The 22,690-nt window shown below is 42.7% G+C and overlaps 1 protein-coding gene across 7 annotated transcripts in view; it reads left to right on the top strand.

Moving 5' to 3' along the window:
* The first annotated feature begins 364 nt into the window (after positions 1 to 364).
* Akap7 (A-kinase anchoring protein 7) overlaps positions 365 to 22,690 on the top strand; it is a 140,984-nt gene continuing 118,658 nt past the window's right edge. For 2 of the 7 annotated variants that reach the window (XM_031380614.1, XM_031380615.1), the window contains exons 1-3: positions 3,206 to 3,348; positions 12,905 to 13,036; positions 18,914 to 19,050. In XM_031380614.1, the coding sequence (XP_031236474.1) occupies positions 3,237 to 3,348; positions 12,905 to 13,036; positions 18,914 to 19,050 (381 nt within the window). In that variant the 5' untranslated portion in view covers positions 3,206 to 3,236. Of the gene's footprint in view, positions 617 to 1,489; positions 1,585 to 3,205; positions 3,349 to 9,336; positions 9,696 to 12,759; positions 12,779 to 12,904; positions 13,037 to 18,913; positions 19,051 to 22,690 lie in introns of those variants that run through there. The other 5 variants (XM_031380612.1, XM_031380613.1, XM_031380616.1 and 2 more) reach the window with 5 other exon arrangements.

Genomic DNA, 22,690 nt, shown 5'->3' with positions numbered 1-22,690 from the left:
CCCCACATTCATTCCTCCCTGGTTTTCCTTCAGAAAAGAGCAGGCCTCCCAGGGATATCACCCAACACAGCATAGCAAGTAACAGGGATGGGCAAGGCAACTCAGTAGGAGGAAATGGGTGGCTAGAATCGAAGATAAGAGGCAAGGCAACTCAGTAGGAGGAAATGGGTGGCTAGAATCGAAGATAACCTCTGCTTCCAGGGAGAGGAATCCCACCAACATGCCAAGCTAATATAACGAAAAAGACAAAGAAATGATACCATGTAAACCAAGCCTAGAGTGGGCGTTGAGTATGATAGTGTAATCATGGAAACCAAGCCGTGTGTGTGTGTGTGTGTGTGTGTGTGTGTGTGTGTGTATAAGATAAAGTTGAAGCCCAGTGAAGTAAAGTGTGAACGCCTTAATTATGATTGACTAAAAATAGTTTAAAAACCCTGGTCTGGCACAGCGACTCTCACTCCCTGAGTCCTACAGAGATGCCATCACTCTGAGAGACGAGTCCACAGACCTGGACACCCGCAGCTGACGAGACCTAGCTCCAGCAGGACCCCAAAAGCAGAAGGGGACATCGACAACCTTACCTGATGATCTGCCATCAAGCCAGGCCAGACAGGAGGTTAGTGAAGCGCACGCGCGCGCGCGCGTGTGTGTGTGTGTGTGTGTGTGTGTGTGTGTGTGTGTACGAGTACGATCCCATTTTGTTATTTACTTGTTTATTGCTACTTATGAATAAGTAAGCTGTTATAACCTAACCTCCGAGTCCCAGGTTTCCTTCTCGCCTCTGTCCTCAGTTCGGGACAGTTAGTTTCACGACAGCTAAACAACCACAGCATGTATGTAGAGGACCTAGCCCAGACCCATGTAGGGTCTGTGAGCCTCTATGAACGCCTTAGTTGATTTTATGGGCCATGTTCTCCTGGTGTTCTCCACCTTTCTGGCAGAATCCTCCAATTCTTTCTTCCCCTTTTCCTCAGGGCTCCCCGAGCTCTTAGGGGGAGAGACTGGAAGGAGAACTCCAAGTGGGGTTCTTTGAGCTCATGTTCGGCTGCGGTTCTCTGCACCTGCTTCCATCAGTGGCTGAAGGAAGTCTCTCTGATGGCGATTGGGCTCGGCAATGCTCTATGGGCACAGTGAATGTCATTAGGAGACATTCTTGACTTTCTTTTCCCTATTGTCATTCTCTGGGCTGTCCAGCCTCTGGTTCCTGGTCATACTGACAGTATCAGGCATGGGCTTCCTTTTGTGGCATGAATCTCAGACTAGACCAGTCACTGGTTGGCTACTCTCACAAGTTCTTTGCCTTCTTTGCCCAGCACATTTTTCAGGCAGGGTAGATTGTGGGTGAAAGGTTGGTGTTCTGGTTCCTCCACTGAAGCTATGTCCCAAGGCTAAGGATTACACCACGGATATGTGGTTAGAAATAGAAAAACAGTGCTTCGGTTTTTTTTTTTTTTTTTTTGTTGTTGTTGTTTTGTTTTTTTTTTTAAAGGAGGGAAATACAGGAGTGGGCTCTTGAGCTGAAGAAAGACACCCCCACCCCCACGCATCAGACCACACACGAGGTGCAGAACCCACTTCTCCCAGGTTTGTGGTGTTAGTTTGTTACGGGAAGCCGGAGGAGGGGGAGTGGGGGTGGTGCTCTACTCTTTGCAAACTGGCTGTCAGCCTTGCTGTTTCAATGTGCTGTTCCTACGCTCCAGTCACATAAATATATACCTTTAGAACAGGGAGAGGGGGATAATCCTTACAAAGAAATGTATAGTCTACTTCCAGCGGAAAAAGGGAGGGCGAAGAGTTGTTTCCCTGCCTGCAGCTCAAAGTAATCCTTATGCCTAAATGGCACATTCTGTGCCCAGTCCAGCTAGCATAGGCTGGCCTTTGAAGATCCTCTTGCCTCAAGTTCCCTTACTTATTTTTCGTTCTTTCTCTGTGATTAGATAGCCTGCTCCTTAAAAAAGACTGTCTTACATGAAGATCCACAAAAGGGCTGAGCCTTAAATATTAAGCAGGGAACTCTTCTCTCTCCCCTACCAGCTTCCAGGGCTACAGCTGTGGGGAAGAGACAGCTAGAAGTCATAGGAACTCCCCTGCCCCCACCTTGAGGTTTTCCAGTGTATGGTCTTCCTGTCAACTTTTAATTATTGTTTCTTTTTAAGATGGTCTCACTGTGTAGGTCATACTGACCTGGGACTTGCTATGCACCCCCAGGTTGGCCTCGAACTCCAGGTACACACAGCTTTGGAGGGAGCACTGTGATGAGGGCTGTCCCACCAGGACGAGTTGTGAAAACTACTGTAGCTATGTGGATGCTGTCTCTGTTCTCATGCCCATTCTAGGATATTTTCCCAGTAGGTGAAGTGTTCTCAATTGATTACTGATGATACACCACCATACATTTTCTTAAATTAAAATTACACTCCCCCCCAGAAAACCAGCAGTAATACCACCATTTGCCCCCAGCCTAGAAAAAACAGTAGCATTCTTTTCTACAAGACATATTCACATTTAAACTATTTTTTTAAAAAGTAGAATGTTTTCTCTTATTTTACTCAGATACTGAGGACCCTTGTCTGCAAACATTTTGTAGATGATTTCATCTAGCAATTCCAACTTTCAGAGTTTTTTGTTTGTTTGTTTTCTTTCTTCTACTCAGGGTTTTGTGTGTGTGCGCGTGTGCGTGTGTGTGTGTGTGTGTGTGTGTGTGTGTGTGTGTAGCCCTGGCTGTTCCTGGAACTCACCCTGTAGGCCAGGCAGGCCTCGAACTCAGAAATCTGCCTGTCTCGGCCTCCCAAGTGCTGGGATTAAAGGTGTGTGCCACCAGCACCCGGGTAACGTTCAGCTATTAAACTGCTGTTTAAAATGCTGCTTTTGGGAGGGGGGTTGGGGGGGAGCGGGGGTAATGTCTTGTAAATAAAAGCATCTCATTATAGCGACGTTCAAGGCCTCGCTATTGTACATTTTGCTCAGCCCGCTTATTTTGCAATCAGATCTGTGTTTCCAAAGCTCCACGCTAAAGCAAACACACGGGTTCTCAGGAGACAGCCGGCCAAGGAATGCTCTCCGGATCCCAGGCTCGCCCCTCCGAGCGTGGGACGGGAAGGGCCGCGCCGCAGGAAATTACCGAGGGCGGCCAGAGGTCGGAGCCCAGCGCGGCCCCGGGGACCGCCCCGATCCGGGAACCTAAGCCCCGCTGGGCCGGCCCCTTCCGGCTCCTCCCGAAGCGGCGGGTGCCGGGGATGCTGCGCCTCGCGGGGCTCTGCGCCTCCGCAGGCCTGGCCGCCGCCGCCACGCGTGCCCCAGGCCCGCGCCTCCGTCTCCGCGCCGCGACCATGGAGCGCCCCGCCGTGGGTGAGAGCGCGCCGTCCTGCGCGCCCCGGGAAGGCCTCTGCCGTGGGGCGTGCTCTGCCGCCCCGCTCCGCCTCCTAGGCCGCCCGCAGCCCCACGCCCATCGCGGTCGAGCCACCCCCTCCACCCCGTGCACCCCGGTCCAGCCCGGTAGTCCGGGCCGTTTGGTTGCATCCGTGGGTCTCTGTGCACCACTCCACTCCTTGAACGGAGAGGGGTGTGACCCCACGAGTTGTGGTTTCTTTTACCTCTTCCTATCTTGTGACCTGTGGCCCAGAGTATTGCAACGCGTCCTTTCCTACTGTGTTGGGGAGGTTAACAAAATCAAGAAAAAAAAAACTCTCCATTTTATTTATCTATTTATTATTTTTACAATGGCAAATAAAGGCCTCTGAATACTGTCTTGTCTCATTTAGGATTTTACTCGAGGCTTGGCAAGGCACGCTTTAAAACGGGCGCCAATCTGCTGGCGCCCAGAATGAACTTCAGCTTGGGCCAACTTTCGCTATGTGCTGAACCTGGGTAGGAATTAGAGGTTGGACTCGGAGGGAAAGGAACTGGGAAGTAAGGGAAAGAAGGTGCTCTACGAGAACACCTACATGTATACAAAGCATAAGAATACTTAAATAGGCGGTCCCAACATGCTATGTAAATACTTTAAATATAAATGATGTGAATACTGTACATGTGTAGAATACTGTACATGTGTAGAACTTCCATGTGAATGCAATTACATGTATCATGTGAGGAGATGCCCAGAGTGTCCCTGCTTGAGATGTTTTTATAAGGTACAGGAGTGTGGGTAATAGGCAGAAGGTAATAGGGTAATAGTTGGAAGGAGAGGACGCTCCTCACCTATTTACACCGTGTAGCTTTGCGGTTTGGATGTTATTAGCGTATGGTTTCCCTATAGTGACAAAGCTTAAAGGCTTGTCCGGTTTACTGGATCCTTCCATTCATGCAGTGTCGATTTGTCAATTTCTCCTTAATAATTTGGATTGCTCCCTCTTCATGAGGAGGAAAGGGAAGATAGCTGAGTAAGTGGTCTGGTTGGCATGAGTTCAAACATTTCTGGAGACCAACTACTACTACTACTGCTACTATTTTACGTAGCTAGTCAAAGTAGATAGACTGTAATGAACGACAGGCCGATTCTATAGCTGTTTAAGCTGCTCAGGGACCAGAAGAGAGTCTTGCCTAATGGTGGTGTGTTTTGTTGTTCAGATAGGAAACTTATTCTGTATGACTTGGGCAGTCTGTCTTTTATGTTTTCTCTTTGCTTGACTTTGATAATGTCTGCTGACGTGTGCCTGAGATCTGAGTACTTGAATGCGTTTAGAAGATCCTTTATATACATTCATGGTTTTTCTTACAAAAGCAATATTCACTTTAGAAACAACCTAGTACAGTGGTTGGAAAGAATTTAGGGTTCAGAAACTCTTCAGCCTTTATTCTTCCTTTCTTAACTGCACATGTTGGGAACGTGCAATTTTCTAGCTACTTTTTGATATGTCTTATGCTCATTTTTGTAACACTGGGGATAAAGCCTAGGGCTTTGTGTATGCTAAGTCAGCATTACTTTCCAGCTATACCCTTGACCACATATCTGCTTGCTAGAAAGTCGCCTTCCCCTGTTATAGACTCTTCATAATCATGGTTTTCAGTCACTAGAGTGAGCATGCACTGTTTAATTGTTTCTCTGTTAGGCATTTAAATCACTCCCCCTTTTCTCTTTGCATCAAGCAAGGTTGTGAGGAGGCCTGTTTGAGTGTATGTGATAGGAACCCAGATTTTAGTAAGAAATTTAGGCCATCTTCTGTGCTTCTCACCTGTTGGCACATTGCTTCCTGCCTCAGTTTACAATGCTGCTGTCAGTATATGGTAAAGAGTGCAGGGCCTAGTTGATTCTGGAAATTGTGGGTCATGTAACAGGGTCTCTCGATCCAAATGTTAGCTCCCAAATCTACTTTACTTGTGGGCAGGTTCCTAACTCAGTGTCTGGTGTAATAATAGTCTTCTCTGTAACAGAGTTGTCAAGACTTAAATGAGTTACTTCCCAAGGTGCATGTGCCTGGCATAAAGAATCCACTAAAATGGCAGCTAGTCATGTTGGTAATGCTAATTTCCAGTTTCACTTCATAATTATTAGTGTAACATTTACTCCTGTATTATTTGGATTTTGTTTTAATGACAGATCAAATTTTGGGTGACTTTAAAATTCTTTGTGCCATGTGGCTCAGGCTGAGGATAGCCTTGAACTCCTTATCTTCCTGCCTGTACCTCCCTGGGATTGCAAGTATGATCTAACATGCCTGGCTTACACATTTTGTCATAGATTGATTTACTTTGTAACGTTGAATCTCAGTCTGGTATGTGGCAAGCAAGAACTCTCTCATGGTGAGGTAGCATATCCCAAGCCTTATTAACTTTAAATTTGAGACAAAAATCTCACTAAATTAGTTGTATAGGATTTTAGTTTTTAATTTTATTATCTTGCTTTCAGCTCCCAAAGTACCTGGGGTTACAGGTCTGTGCTACCAGGCTCAGTTTATTTAAGCAACATTGCAGCAGCCAAAACAATGAATGTTTGCTTTAACTCTAAAAGATCAACTGTTTTAAGGCAATTTTTCCCAGAGAGAAGTATTAACACCCTATATAAGAGCAAGTGTGGTTGTGATGGATGTATTTAAGGGATATACCATCCCTTACTATGTAAGAGGACGTGTGGTTGTGATGGATGTATTTAAGGGATATAATGTCCCTTACTATGTAAGAGCAAGTGTGGTTGTGATGGATGTATTTAGTTATATCCCTTAGAGGTTGCCCAAATCCCAGCATGTACAAACCTGGAGCAAGGTTCCTGAAATTTAGTTTGAGAAATATTGTTCTGTGGAGTGATCTGCAGGTCTTTCAAGATGTGTGAGACAGATACAGTGATGCATACACCAGCCCTTGGTAGCTAAGGTAGGAGGATTGCTAGTTCAAGGCCAGCCTGGGGTACATAGAAAGACTATGTCTCAAAAGCAAACAAACACTAGAGCTAGCATGTGGGGAAAGATGAATCCTGTTGACAGGAAGGTGAGCTTGTGTAATTATATGGTGAGAATCAGCACAGAGGCTCCTGAGAGACTGAAGACATGCTGACCTTATGGCTATACACTATGGCTACACTGTATAGCTGTACATACAACAAAGGGTGATTAAGTCAGTGCGTTACAAGATCCACATCTTGCCACACAGTTCACAGTAGTCAAGTAATATAACTAAGCTAGAAGCCCATCCACACCAGAATGGAGAAAGAGAATGTAATACATTTATAGTCTCCAAAATTCCATAACATAGCATTTTCGCAGTTGTAAAGAAAAGTGAAGTCATAGCTTTGCAGGAAGAGAGATAGAACTGAGAATGATTATCCTGAGAGAAATAAGCCAGACTCAGAAAAACAAATGTATGTTTTCTTTTATGTTGGGACCCAGATTAAATTATATATGTAGATATATACATATGCATTTATTTATATATGTGTGCTTGTAGGTCATGAAACTTTAAAAGGGAATCTTTTTTTTTTGGTTTTTTGAGACAGGGTTTCTCTCTATAGCCCTGGCTGTCCTGGAACTCACTTTGTAGACCAGGCTGGCCTCGAACTCGGAGATCCACCTGCCTCTGCCTCCCAAGTGCTGGGATTAAAGGCGTGCGCCACCACCGCCCGGCTTAAAAGGGAATCTTGAAAGGGAGGAAGAGATAGATTCTAAAGGTGGTGGACAATAAAGAAAGGAATGAAGGATTTGTATCAGGAAGGCAGAGAAGGGGACTAAGTTCAGGAAGCAGCTGGAGATGGGCAACGTGAACTATTATGAACAAATGATACGGTGCACAAGTATGAAGATGCCATAGAAGAACCCAATAATGAGCGAACCTCAAACTAAAGCTATAATTCCAGTGTCATAAAGAACAAAAGAAAAAAAAAAAGACTTAGTTGTAGGTGGCATTCTCTTTTTGGAGTTAAGTCTTGTCTACAAAAACTCCCTCTGTTTTGTTCTCTAACAGTGGAAAGTAGTTTGTATTTTAAGTTCTTGGCTTTTGTCAATTTTGATAAAAGATTATATTTGAATTTAATATTTAAATATGTAAAATGATAGAGAGTAGGTAGCCATTGTTATGTATTCTGTGATCCCTGAAAGGTGGAGGTGGGAGAATGAGGAGTTCAAAGCCATCCTCAGCTACATGTTGAGTTTGAGGCCAGCTTGGAGTGTAGGAGACCTTGTCTCAAAACCAAGACAAACGAAGCAAACATATAAACAAACACAAAAGAATGCTTTAGAGTAAATCATAGTATGCTTTAATTATTTTCTGTTAATTGTTGGTTCTCATTTTGATTTTGGTATGTAGGATCCAGCCCAGGGCCGGGTACAATAGACAAGTGGTCTGTGGGCAAGCCACATCCTCAACCCTCATATCTTAGGTTTCGTTTTTATGCCTTTTAATGAATCCTGTGAAAATGAGACAACCTGCTGTGTTCAGAGACTGCTGTTAAATACCATTGGTTTTCATGGGTATTGAGATAGCCACACTGCAGTGAGATAGTAGCCATGCCCAGGTATGTACTTGCTTTGTCCAGTCATTTGGTAAAAATTGGTAGGATACCTGCAGGCGAGCTTGCTCAGTGCTCAGAGTGGAATTATCCAAGGGGAGCCAGATGGGGCACCAAGGGAGGGCGTGTTGAGGGAGGGCGCTTGAAGACCGTTTTTACTGACAGCATTGAGAGTTCCCCTTTTCACCAAGCTTCCTGGTTAGAGCAGTAGGTAACTTGGCCACTTTCAGATCTCATGCAGGGGATAGACAGGGGCACAGCTGCAACATGTGCATTCCTGGTGGGCCCTGCCTAGGTGCCTGGAAGGACACTGGATCGCTAACACACTCAGCAGCCTTCTTACTTTGCTGTTGATCCTGCTTTTTATTGGAGTCCGTCATTTAGAGTAGGTTCAAGGGATAGGAAAACTGAAAGTTTTGGCAGTGACTTCCTCTTTTTTTTGTTTTTTTATTAGATATTTTCTTTATTTACATTCCAAATGATATCTCCTTTCCTGCTTTCCCCTCCAAAAGAAAAAAACAAAAAACAAAAAACAAAAAAAACCCTGTTCTCTCCTCCCCGACCCCTGCTCACCAATCCACCCTCTCCCACTTCCTGGCCCTGGAATCTTCACAGGACTAAGGGCCTCTCCTCCCATTGGGCCTCTCCTCCCACTGATGACTGACTAGTCGATCCTCTGCTATACATATGCAGCTGGAGCCATGAGTCCCACCATCTTGGTTGGTGGTTTAGTCCCTGGGAGCTCTGAGGGTACTAGTTAGTTCATATTGTTGTTTGTCCTAAGGGACTGCAACGGCTGGCAATAACTTTCAAGCTTCCCTTGCACGTGGGAGTCACCCATGATGGTTTAAGGAATTCTGGAGGATAGCCTGGTCTACACCATGTAGACCTGACTTAACTGGCCTGGGGAGTGAGGTCCATCCCTGGACAGGTTTGGTGCAGTGCCTGGGATCATCACTGCTAATTTAAGGTTCTTCTTGGCTTCATTGACTCACTTAGCAGACTCTGCTTGCTTAGTAGTGATGCTAAGTGATCTCATGATATACTAAAAGTTAAAGTGCATCAAGGACTTAAAGAATGACTTAATTCACCATGCTACTTAGTGATTCTCCTTGCTTTCAGAATGTATTAGAACCCAGAAATCAGTTTCCTCTATTTCATATATTCCTTATAAGTGGCAAATCCCATAAGGAGAAAATAGGCCTTAAAATACAGCAAGCCTGCTGAACATCATGGCTTAGCAGCAGTCCACTCTAGACTTTTGCTTCTTTTTGTCTTTCTTTCTTTTTTTTTTTTCTTTTGGTTTTTTTTAAAGACAGGGTTTCTCTGTATAGCCCTGGCTGTCCTGGAACTCACTCTGTAGACCAGGCTGGCCTTGAACTCAGAAATCTGCCTGCCTCTGCCTCCCAAGTGCTGGGACTAAAGGCGTGCGCCACCACTGTCCAGCTAGAGTTTTGTTTCTTTCATCTCAAGATCTTGGGGCTGTTATGGAAGCTGGGGCTTACTGCTGCTCCTCCTCTGCCCCACCCCAGCATCACAAGAAGGAGCATCATTTCACTGGCCTGGGAAGAAAGCAACACTCAAAATTTGAATATACTTTCTACTAAGGGACACTGCTCTCCTGAACAGCTGACAGGAAGGGAAGTTGAACAGAGAACAAGAATCAGACCACTGCCCACAGACTCTGAACACGGAACCCCACCCATGTTCTGACTCCACGCCCTGCCTCCTTGGCTCTGAGATCCTGACCCCACCCCAGGTCCTGTCTCCTCTAATAGTAGTAAAAATGGTAGCTAGCTTTTGTACCACCAAGAGATTGAAAAGTCTTACCTGATGCCATTGTAAATCAGGAACTACATTCCACATGGCATGTAGACTTGGGAAATAGTATCAACATGATAGTATCATATTGGGACTATCTCCTATCACTAAGTGCTAGACTGAGAAAAAGTTAGGGGAGCCATAGTTGGGTTTATTTATTTCTCCAATTCTGATTTTATGCAATCTTCTTATAAGTTTATGGGTAGTATATAGGTATGTTTAATTGTATAAGTACTTTAAAAATTGCTTTATTGTTGATACTGTTATTTGGAGTCAAGATCTCAGTCTATAGCCAGGCTGGCTTTGAACTCAGCATTCTCCTATGTGCTAGTATTAGATGCATGTATGTGCTCCCATGCTCGGTGGACAACTGCTCTTTTGTTAAAAGCTTTTCTGAGTGTAAGCTGCTGGTGGGTGATGCTCCTCTTTACATGGAATTATAAAGGTTCAAGACACATATTGATCTTTTTAAACTTCTAGGTCCAAATTGCATTTGTGTTTCTAAAGTGCTTGTGTTACACATGGGAAGTAAACAGGGAGGAGGAGAAGGTAGAAGAGTTAGAGGATGTGTTTTTAAAATTAAAACCAGTGGTGTCCAGGCTGGCATTGAATTCACGCTATAGAAAGACCATCCTGCCTCAGTCTCCCTATTGCTAGGATTACAGTCCCAGTTTGCAGGCCATAGTTGTTTGTTTGTTTGCTTGCTTGTGTGTGTGTGTGTGTGTGTGTGTGTGTGTTTGTGTGTGTGTGTGTGTATGGCACTAGGGATTAAAACTAGGGCCTTGTTCCTATGGGGTACTGTACTTCTAAGTGTCTTCCCCAGTACCCTGTAAGTCATATTATTATTATTATTATTATTATTATTATTATTATTATTTGTTTTTTTTTCGAGACAGGGTTTCTCTGTGTAAACCCTGGCTGTCCTGGAACTCACTCTGTAGACCAGGCTGGCCTCAAACTCAGAAATCTGCCTGCCTCTACCTCCCAAGTGCTGGGATTAAAGGCGTGTACCACCACCGCCTGGCTAAAAAAAGATTTTATTATTTTGTGTGCATGTGTGTATGTTCCTGTATGTCTGTATGTGTACATGCGTGAACATATGTATGGTATATCATGTGGGTGCCTAAAGAGTCTAGAAGAGAGTGTTAAATCTCCAGGGAGTGGGTAAATTCCTATATGTGGGTGCTGGGACTTGACCCTGGGAGTGAGCCTGGGCCTCTAGAAGGTGCAACAAGTGGTGCTACCCACTGAACCTTCTCTGTAGCCTCATAGGCCACAACCCTTCTCCTCCTTCTCCCTATTTATTTTTATTCTCTGTGTATGGCTTGTTTGGCCTATGGGCTTTGTCTGTGTATCAAATGTTTGCAGTGCCTTCAAAGGTCAGAGGTCAGGTGTTGACTCCTCTGGAACTAGAGTTAACAGACGAGCTAGCCACGTGGATGCTGGGAACTGAACTCAGGTTCTATGGAAGAGCAGTCAGTACTTTTAACTCCTGAGTCATCTCTCCAGCTATCTTACATATTCTAATGGAATGTGTTTTGCAGTTATTACATTTGAAAATGGAGGACTACAACAAACAGAGATACATTTGTTTTAATAGTCTGCAGGGCGAATTAGTCTTCAATAATGTGCTAGCTGAGAATTATGTAAGTATTCCAGGATTTTGTTCATTACAAATAACATTTATGCCTGCTAATAGAGGCATGGTGAATGATGGTTCTGGGGAGACAACTAACAGATGCACTTAGCAATTAGCTGTCAGTTCTGGTCTTTTCCTTAGCCCTCCACCTAGCATTGTGGGTATTCTTCCCATAATAAGAAGACAAAGGCCAAGTGTGAAATGTGGCTTTTAGAACATGACATGGGAGGGCCGTTACAAAATGTAGAGAGGATAATTTACTTCTCATTGTTGAATTTAAAAAAACACATATTAGAGCTATATATTTAAATTCTTAGTGTGTATGTTGGAAAGTGCATATGCATGATCTGTGTATAGAGGTCACAGAACAATTAGAATTGGTTCTCTCCACTTGTGGATGGTTCTGGTGGGCCCAGCTGAGTTTGTCAGACTTTCATGGCAAAAGCCTTTCTCCAGGAAGCCATCTTTCTGGTCCCGAGAGTCAAGTATTTTTAACTAGATTTCCAGCGTTAAGTGTAATGATGGAGTGGAAGAGTTTATGGAGAAAAAGAAGGCAAGAGCTCATGCAAATTAGAAGCACAGCATGGGAGGAAAAAGCAATGAGAGGTGAAATACGTATGTGTGCAAGTGTGTGCATGCTAGTGTGAGTGTGTATGTGCACATGTGCATGTCTGTGTGTGTGTGCATATCAGGGTGTGTACACTCACATGTGTGTGTGTGTGTGTGTGTGTGTGTGTGTGTGTGACTGTGATCAAAATACACTATGTTTACATATGAAAATATTACAATGAAACCTGTTAGGATATATATAGCTAATATATCCTAACAGAACAAAATTAGACAAAACATATAAAAATGCTCCATTTAGCTAATATCACTGAAAATAGACATGGGAAGACACAATAAACAAGTCAACAAACAGTCTTTGTTAGTTTGTTGTCAATAGGTGAAAAAATAACGGCTTTTAGGATTAAGAAAATTGACCAATGAAAGATGGAAGATGACGGATTTGTCATCTATGTCTGAGTTGAACATAATCAGGAAAAGGATTAAAGCTTACTGTTTAATATAGAAAATGCACCTTTAAAAACAAGACTATCCAAAAATAAAACAAACACTCAAAGAAACACAAAGCCAGGCATGATAACCCATGTCCCCCAGCACTCAGGAGGCAGAGGAAGTGGGGCTCTACGGGGTCAAGGCCAGCCTGGGCTACAAAGAGTGTCCGTGATAGACAGGACTATTACACAGAGAAAACCTGTCTTAAAAAAAACAAAAAAACCAAGACCAACCAACCACCTAACCAACCAAAGAACATCATCAACAACAAAACCAAGCCACATCAAAACAAAGACACACCCAAGACTCCATTAAAGGAGCAAGTAAGGACCTCTCTTTATGGAGATTCCTAGGTATTGAGGTCACTTAGCTGGGTTGTTTGGTTTTCACATTGGAATTTAACAAATAACAACTCAATAATACTTGTTTATGTTTCTGGTCGGTTACAGGAGAACTAGATTCCAATAAGTGTGGACATATATCAAGAGAAAAGGAAGAGGCAGGGGAACTGGAAGCCAGCCCTGGAGGTTCTCTGGCAGACATGCCATTTGCTGCTGAAGATATTCAAGATGACAGTGGAAGTAAGTTTTGTAATCAAGCACAAATGTTCAGAAGCAGCGGGCACTACATTTAGCTATATGTTCCCTCTCTAAGTTAATTCATTTCACATACGCATCATGCTCTTAAGTGCTCACAGCTATCTGGTCCTTTGTTGTCCCAACTGCCACAGATAATATTAAGGCACAGCTCACAAAATTTTGGAGCAGATTATTCTGTGGTTGCTTCTGAAAGTCACAGATCTGGCAGATCGTTCCATGGTTAACAACAACCTACTTCATGTAATAAATGGTTGGTGGCGTTTGGGTGTATGTAGGCACTTGGTGATGCATTGATCAGGTCTGTCTCTTCCTTAGTGAACCAGAGAAGCATTATCAACTCAGTGCCTTAGAGCTTTGTCTACAAACTTTGTGAAACCAATACTTGATTGACATGCTAAACTAGGAATTCATGTCATTGTGAAAACAGAACTATCCATGATGACAGGGACTCTCTCCTCTTCCAAGGTGACAGATTTCTGTTATTCAGGAGCAGGAGATGAAACCCGTCCACTGTCTCGCCGTCAGCACTGTCCATGTCTTACTCATATTTAGTATATCTGAACAACTTACTGTAGGTGTGAGTAATGCGCTACTTCTGGGTTCCCAGAGAGCAAAGAGTGTTCTGTAGCATCTGTAGTCTGACTGTTGATTGAGGAGGTCCATGACCTCTGTGTACCAGGGAGAAGGACTGGGGTGCGTTTGGGATCTCTGTTCTCTTCATGCGTTGAAAAGGATGTCTGCTTCTGCTCAGGATGGGCCTCAGGAAGGGAGGCCCTTTATGCAGGCAGGATGTCCATCGCCCCAACCCCACCTCTTTAGTTCCTTCTTGCTTACCTCATTATGATATTGTACAGATCAAAAGAGGAGATGTGTATAAGAAAAGGGTTAAAATATAGCTATATATAGTTGCTGTTTTATAAAACCTTTCTTTGTGTGTGTGTGAGTGCGTGTGTACAGTTGTATGTGCTGGTACACATGTGCTGGACAATGGTATTGAGTGTCTCCTTTAATCCCTTTCTGCCTTGTGTTTTTGAGGCAGTCTCTCATAGACACTGTAACAAACTGTTTCAGGAGGACATCGTTAAAATGTCCCCTTGCCAGAGAAAACACTCCCTGACTTCTTAGATGATGTCTCTTCTAGTGACAATATTGGCATTTTGGTTTGTTTAAAAACACAGAAATGTTGTAAGAATATGTTTTCATTTTAATCCCAGGTATGGGCTGTGGGGCTGCTTCAGATTGTCCACAGCAGCTGACTAAGATTTGCTTCATGCTCTAGCAAGGGCATGATTTGGCCAGTGGCAGATAGTTTGTGCAATTATGTGATATTTGGGATTCTGGGGACTTTTCCGAGGGTATATAAATGTTAGGGCCCCCAACGGGTGGGATTATTGTGGTTGTTGGATGATTGCTATTGGTTATTGTTGGCCAAGTGTTAAGTAGTTGCATGTAAAGAAGAAACAAGAAGAAATTAGATATCCTGACAGCAAACATTAAACTTGTCCCCAAGAACTCAGTGCTGATGTTACCCTCTTCCCCCATTCTGTGTTCTCTCCTATGTCGTGTTAGAGGCTTGAAGGGTTAAAAGAAAAGAAGTGGAGAAAGGGAAAAGGAAGAAGGACCCACAAAGTAGCCAAAGACAGCCACAGACTCTCTCCTTGTACAGAGCCGTCTTCATTGGGTCTGCCTGGCTGAAATGGGGTTTTGTGTTTTGGGGGTGTTCTCAAATATCATAATCAAATACAAGAATATTACATACATTTAGGGTCATTTGTCAGAATACAGAGATAGATAAATAAACCATAAATGTATATATGAAAGAAAACATGGTACACGGTGAAAAGATAGAGCAGCCCAGATCATAGTGTTGTCTGTTGGTTAAGCATGTTCCAGCAAACAAGCGTAACTTGAGAGAGGACATACTAGGACTCGGGTGTGTTTCTTCTCTCTACGAGAGAAGTGTACTGTGGCTAGGTTGGTTTGAAATCCAGGAAGTCTCCAGAAAGTGGTTTTGTTGTTTGCCTCCGACAATGGAGTAGGTGTTAGCATGGGAGAGTCATTTTGCTGATGGGGCTAGCCTAGTCTGCTTCCCACAGAAGATGGGGAGAGCTTTAGTTTTGCTGACTGTTGTTATGTGAGATTGTCAATTCTTAACAACCAAGCAACATTCTAAAAATTACATTTATTTATTTGTGTGAATGTATATATATGTAAGCATGTATGTAAATAGATAGTTATATGTATGTGTGTGTGCATGCCAGAACACACGTATGGAGGTCAGAGGAAAACTTGAGGGAATCTGTTCTTTCTCTCCACTATTTAGGTCCTGGGAATTGAACTCACATCATGAGTCTTGGTGGCAAGCATCCTTACCTCTTGAGCCATCTTGATAGCCCTCAAACTACACTTAAATCAAAATAAAGAAAACATTTGAGAGTTGGTTTTTAGTTATATGACTTTCCTAAATGTGAGACTCACTTACATAGAATTACTAATTCTTAGTTTATATCCTCAAAATTTGTTTTGTTTATATGGCTATGTGTTTTGAGACAAGGCCTCATGGGGCTCAGAGTGGTCTTGTAATTATTATGCAGCTAGGGCTGGCTTTAAACTTCTCCTCTTGCCCCCCTAAGCATTGGCAACATTTCATCTTGCACCACCATGCTGGGCTTCTTCACACTGAGTTCTAATATAATTATTAAGAGATTTTTGAAATAGAAGAAGTTATCGCTTACTATTAATATTATATTATAGTTAATAGTTACCTATTAACTAGTTAAGTTATATTTATACATGTTTTAAAATAACATTCATCTAAAATTTTTGTACAGAAAAGATTGTATTTTAGTGTATTCAGATGTCAGTGATTATTCTTTGTCAATTAAAAGGAGATTCATTATATTCAGTGTCTTTTATATAGTTAGTTAGAAAGGTGAATACCACATACAGAAATGCATGGAGAGGTTCTGAGAATTGCTTTATTAGGCTATTCTTTGTTTGTGTTGTGTACATCACAGGGAATGTTGCAAATTAAGAGGGCTGTTTTGTCACTAGGTGATATTTTAATATTTTAAATGTGTTTACTTTTTAAAGAGAGGTACTCCATGTTTAGCCCAGGTTGGCCTTGAACTCAGGCTGACTCAGCCTTCCCAAGTGCTGGAATTACAGGTGTACATAGCCACTCCCAGCTTACTTGAAAGATTTTGTTTTATCTGCTTAAATAACGAGAAAGGAAATACCAAAACAAACTAATTTATTCTCAGCATTTTAATTAAGAGTACGTGTGAAAACCAACCACAGTAACAGTTCGGAGACTTAATCTCTCTTCTAACTCACTCCTTTGTAGTTTTGGAGGAATAAATAGAATTGAGAAAAAATTAGATGATTTACTTAAGATGACTTGTGGCACTTTTGTTAAAAAAACAAAAACAAACACTTGCAGTAGAGAGAGTAGCAGCCTTTGCCAGTGACATGGAGTTTATTAGTGCATAGGAAATGGCTGCTGCACTCATGACGACACAGCCTTTGCCAGTGACATGGAGTTTATTAGTGCATAGGAAATGGCTGCTGCACTCATGACGACATTAACAAGGATAATAAATTAGGGTTATGGGTTCACAAGCTGAACTTCCACGGATGAGCTTTTGCTAACTAGTAAAATTACTATAAGTAATCTGGTGACTGATCCAGGGCACATGGCCAAAGATTTCTGCATTCTGTGACCTCACATCACCAACCTTTAATATTTTTATCCAGAAGCTAGATTATTACATAAATCTATGGTTTTTATTTTTTTCATGTGTAAGCAAGTAAAAGAAATATCAGCAAATTGTGTTTCTGGACACAGGTGTGATCCCAGAGCTGGAAGGAAAATGAAGCTCAGGGTGAGACAGCAGAGAGATACTCTGTTCTGGTTCTACAGATAACTGTGGTAAACACAGGAAGACTCTCTGCAAACAGGAGACAACGTGACTGACATTGGCTCAGTGTCAAGGGTTGCCCATGTCAACAGGACACTGGAGTGAAGGGACAAAATGGCAAACACACTACAGGGTTGTAAAGCTGTCCCGTGTGCATTCGAGAGACTACTTTTTAGAATAATTCTCTGACATTTCCAGAGATAACTGAGTTGTCGTTTTAGTTTTTCTTTTTAGAAACATTATGAACTGATTGATTATTTGATATAATTTACACTACTAAATTTGTTATTCAATTTGATATTCAAATGATCTCACCTTTAGCCAATGCAAAGATTATAAATTGACCTGACAGCCTGTCTGACATGATTCCCCCTGCGAGAGTTTAGATCATGAATGTCCACAGTGGCCCATGTATTAGGTCACCAGTGTTGCTGTGGGTGGTGGGACATTGTGCTAGGAGGAAATGGGGTTACAAGAAGGAAGTTAGGTCCTAAGGAACGGATGAAATAAATAAAGACAAATAAGCCAACCAACAATCCACTTCCCTAGTGCTAGAAAGATTATGATTTCAGATGTAGTGGCTAATACCGAATCCTGAGTTTGAGGGGCTAAGAAAGGGGGATTGGTTTATATAGCATGACCCTTTCTCAAAACAAAACGAAACAAAAACAATGGGAAAACAAACAAGAACAAAACCCTTTGGCATGTGGCAGGGAATGCTTCTTGTGGTGCCTTAAGGCACAAGTCTGTCTAACCAGCTTTTTAAATAAAGTTTTATTGGGACACAGCTGTATCCTTTCATTATTTTGTCAGAGTTGGGTAGCTGAAACATGAAGCCTGTGGTCTGTGAAGCCTAAACTGTTAATGATTACGTTTGTTATGGAAGTGCATGCCAACTCTTGCTTTATATTTGAAAATGACAGTTATATAGTATTGTTGTTTATTACAGATATTGCAGCCTTCTTCCTTTTTTATTAGATATTTTCTTTATTTACATTTCAGATGTTCTCCCCTTTCCTCATTTCCCCTCTGAAACCCCCCCCCCCATTCCCTCCACCCCTCTCCCTGCTTACCAACCCACCCTTTGCTACTTCCTGGCCCTGGCATTCCCCTATACTGGGGCATAGAACCTTCACAGGACCAGGGGCCTCTCCTCCTATTGATGACCGACTAGGCCATCCTCTGCTACATATGCAGCTGGAACCATTAGTTCCACCATGTGTACTCTTTGGTTGGTGGTTTAGTCCCTGGGAGCTCTGAGGGTACTAGTTAGTTCATATTGTTGTTCGTCCAAAGGGGCTGCAAACCCTTCAGCTCCTTGGGTCCTTTCTCTAGCTCCTTCATTGGGGACCCTGTACTCAGTCCAATGGATGGCTGTGAGCTTCTACATCTGTATTAGTTGGGTACTGTCAGAGCCTCTCAAGAGACAGCTATATCAGGCTCCTGTCAGCCAGCACTTGTTGGCATCCACAATAGTGTCTGGATTTGGGGACTGTATATGGGATGGATTCCCAGGTGAAGCAGTCTCTGGATGGTCATTCCTTCAGTCTCTGCTCCACACTTTGTCTAACTCCTTCCATGGGTATTTTGTTCTCCCTTCTAAGAAGGATCGAAATATCCATACTTTGGTCTTCCTTCTTCTTGAGTTTCATGTGGTTTGTGGATTGTATCTTGGGTACTCTGAGCTTCTGGGCTAATATCCACTTATCCTGGAAAGAACCCAGATGTCCGTCAACAGAGGAATGGATACAGAAAATGTGGTACATTTATACAATGGAGTAATACTCAGCTATTAAAAATAATGAATTTATGAAATTATTAGGCAAATGAATGGATCTTGAAGATATTATCATGAGTGAAGTAGTCTTCTTCCATTTTAAGCTGGGTTATTGTTTAAATGTGCGAGAAACACTCTCTACTCTGCTCTGTTCTCCTCTAGTCCCTGATGTATCTCAAGGAACCTCAAAGAGAAGCAAAGAAAATAGAGGCGACAAGAATCATGTGAAGAAGAGGAAAAGGGCCAAAAAAGATTATCAGCCCAACTATTTCCTGTCTATTCCAATCACCAACAAAAAGGTCAGGGCTTCTCAAGAATCCGTGTTTACTGTGAAGGTTTATTCTAAACCGTCTATAAAGAATATTACATATTTGTCAGCTCACTTGCTTTGTGGTTCTAATAATATTTGATAACATTTTAGAAGGACCATGTGAGGAAACTTCCCATTTAAGTTATAGAAAGTTGTTTACATAATAGTTTTGAAAAAATATTACTTAAATCATCATAGTTGTTGATAACAGGGCCAGACGGAAGGCAGGTCATTAGGAGACCGAGTGGTAGACAGCTGGAATGACTTCCCTGAAGATGTGGCTGTGACCAGATGAGAAGCCAGGTCTTTCGTTTTGATTGTGTGTTTAGATCTGAGGGTAATCAGGCTGTGATTTCTGCCACCCCACTATCTTGATGTAAAAGCCATACTTACAAGCCATGTCAGGATCCTTTCCAAAGCCTTGCTTAGTGTATTGGAGGAGCCTTTAGAATTGGAGAGCAGTGGCCACGTGGGAAAAGAGGCTCTGAAATCTCTTTGAGGATGGGAAATGGGGCTAATTTCTGCCTAGTCCTTCATATGATGGGGGTCACTGGAACATCATTTCTGTAAACATTCCTCATTGTTGTGTGGGCTGTGTATCCCTCGTCCAGAGTTCTGAGACCAGGGATCTGACTCATTGTGGACTAGTTTGGATTTGGACTAGTAGGGTGTATGTGCACAGTGAATCTTGGTATGATGATCCACATCTGAGTGAGGAAGGAGTTTATGTTTTGTGTTCGCCTTCTTCCTGGATCCTGAAGGTAACTTAGTACATGTTACCTAGTGTGTAGTCTTGACTACAGTCTATCAGATGACGTCAGGTGTGAATGTTTTTCTTGCATTGTGGTTTAGATTTGAGGCATTTTAGGTTTTAGAATTTTGGATTAGGAACACTCAACCAATTGCATGTTAAAGTCAGTATGAATCTATTAAAAATATGAAAAAAATCAATCTTGTATAAACAGTAGAAAATGGGACCAGCCAATGAACTCATACTGAGATTCTCTTAAGATAGAAGAATATAATAGTGTATAAACCTAAACTCTGAAGCAGTGACATGGGAACAAATTCACAGGACAGTCACAAGATAGCCTTTACAACTTAGCCTAAGGTTAAGGCAGATCTGAATTTGATTGTGAGTGACATATACTCTCTTTAACTAGGCAGCAGTTCCCATCCTGTAGCTCATGGCCTCTTTTACAAGGGTCACCTAAGACCACTGGAAAATGCAAAATATTTATAGTATGATTCATAATAGTAGCAAAATTACAATTATGAGGTAGCAACAAACGTAATTTTATGGTTAGGGATAACATGAAAAATTGTATTAAAAGGTAGCAGTGTTAGGAAGGCTGAGAACCTAAGGGACCAGGCTGTTACTGAGGATCTAATCCAGGGCCATGGATTTGCCAGGCAACTGCTCAACCACAAAGTTAGACCCCCAGTCCTGCTTAGAATCTTTAGTTAAATACATACTACACACACACACACACACACACACACACACACACACACATATATATACCATGTTTTGTTGAGTCATTCTAGGAAATACCCTGTCTTTGAGTCAGAGTCTAGCTAGAGAGAAGACATAGAAGGAAAAAATGACTACAGATTCAAATTCTGATCTCACTAGCAAAAAGGTAGTCATTGCAAAGGTTTAGGTGATACACAGCTTAGAATATGAGCAAGATGCTCATACTGTCTGTAGATGCTTGTACATTGTCTGGATTTTTTTCTCTTGCTTTAGGATTATGTGCATATGGACATTAGGCAGGAGCAGGATGAGAACTGCCCCATCAGTGGGCGGCTGCACATAGGTTGGGCCCTGAGGAGATCAAATGGTAAGCAGCTGGAGCAACTTCCCTGAGGACATGTGACTGTGACTTCTGGCTAGAAGAGAGGCCAGATTTTTGTTTGTCTGTTTGTTTTGATTTGTTGCTTAGACATCATTCCACTAAAATCTCAATGTGTTTCTCTGTGAGGGTGATTGGGCTCTGACGTCTGTCACCCCTAGATGGCTCAGTTGGTGTCTCTTCCTCCCTCACTGCTTCAACTGTATCTTCTAAAGCTGTGTGTAGTTGATAAAAAGAGAAATCTTCCCTAACAGAGGAGAGCCAGTCTTTGCAAGGGTATATGAATAGCTTACACACACTCCTTGTACCTCCAAGCAAGCTCTCAGTGTGAATGAATGATCTGCACTTCTGTGCTTTAACTGGGTGGTTCATTTTATTGATTGGTTGTACTTGTGACTAGACCCAGAGGGCCTGATAAATATTAGGCACATGCTCTAACGCTAAACTGCATCCCCAGGATTTTTCTTAGTTTTCGATTGAGAGAGGGCCTTACTCAGTTGTCTAGGCTCAGCAGGCAGTTGGGTTTAGAGTTCTACTTCTGTTCTTTGCGTCCATCCTAGGGTACCTCCGTCCTCTTGCTGCCAATACTTGACTTCTCTTCAGTGAGGGTTGCTGGGGGCATGTGATGGGATGCAGCCCATGAAGAAGGAACCACTGGAATCAGGCGGCAAAGCTCTTTTTATCCTCACTGGGATTTGCTCTCCAGGGGATGTGGGAGGGAGGATGATGGAGCCTGTACGGCTTGAAGTTCACAGACCTGGTAACCTGCTTCTACCTTACAAACTCTACTGGTTCAGGTGACTAGATTATTAGAGTTTTGGCTTCTTCAGGGGACAACACTAGCCTCGAGTGCTCATTGTCCAGTCCCCATGCTGAACACACCAGCCACCTGCTTGCTTCAGGCTTTGATTGATAGCTGTACACCTGACTCAGTTCTTCAAAGACTTGGCTATTCTCTTGTTCTCCACGTCTGTCCTTTCTGTCTGAGCCTCTCTTGCCCTCTTCACCTGGTCATCTCCCTATTCTCATTCAATCCTTCAGTTAAAGGTCTTTATATATTCTGGTTGTCACTTGTCATTCCAGGCAGTTAGTTTTCCCTACAGTGTGTCTGCTCACATTCTCCATGTTTAGACCGGTGCTCTCTAGGAGTAGGTGCATGTGTGTGCATATGCAGACCGGGGCCTAACCGGCATTTCAGGGGTCTGCAGGACATCTCCACCATACCAAGCCCTAATCAGAACTCCTTTTTCTTTAAGCATGTTTCTGAGGGTTAAACCTACGTCCTCACATTATGATAAGGAAATGTTTCAGTCCCAGCTCCCAAAGTCTTAAAAATAATAAATACAAATGCTTATTTCATAATGTAATGTCAATACTAAAATATTTCAGATGGGGTAGGGTGGTTTATAGCTGTGGGAATGCAGCTTAATTTAATCCTGCTGTCTTGGGAGACTTTTAGGGAGCAGTAAGTTTTTCAAACTTACACAGGACTATGGGGAGAAAAATGTGAGCATTGGCTGGGAATACAGCTTTATGTATCAGATCTTTTGCTAAGCACCTTTCTGTTTGTTTTAAAGTATCTAATTGATGTTCATTTTCTTTTCAAACTACTTATGAGGCTGGGTAGGAAGGCCTGGGAAAGAAGGCCCATTTGCCACATTGTTTCAGTGGGAGAATGTATTCGGAGTTCCAGTTTAGTGACCTGCAAAGAGGCCTTGGAAGCCAGTGCACTCACAATGAGCTGCTCTGCTTTTGGCCTCAGCTTCTTGGCAC

Source organism: Mastomys coucha, unplaced genomic scaffold, assembly GCF_008632895.1.
Source record: "Mastomys coucha isolate ucsf_1 unplaced genomic scaffold, UCSF_Mcou_1 pScaffold2, whole genome shotgun sequence".
Lineage (NCBI taxonomy): Eukaryota > Metazoa > Chordata > Mammalia > Rodentia > Muridae > Mastomys > Mastomys coucha.
This window is presented reverse-complemented; position numbering and strand designations above follow the sequence as displayed.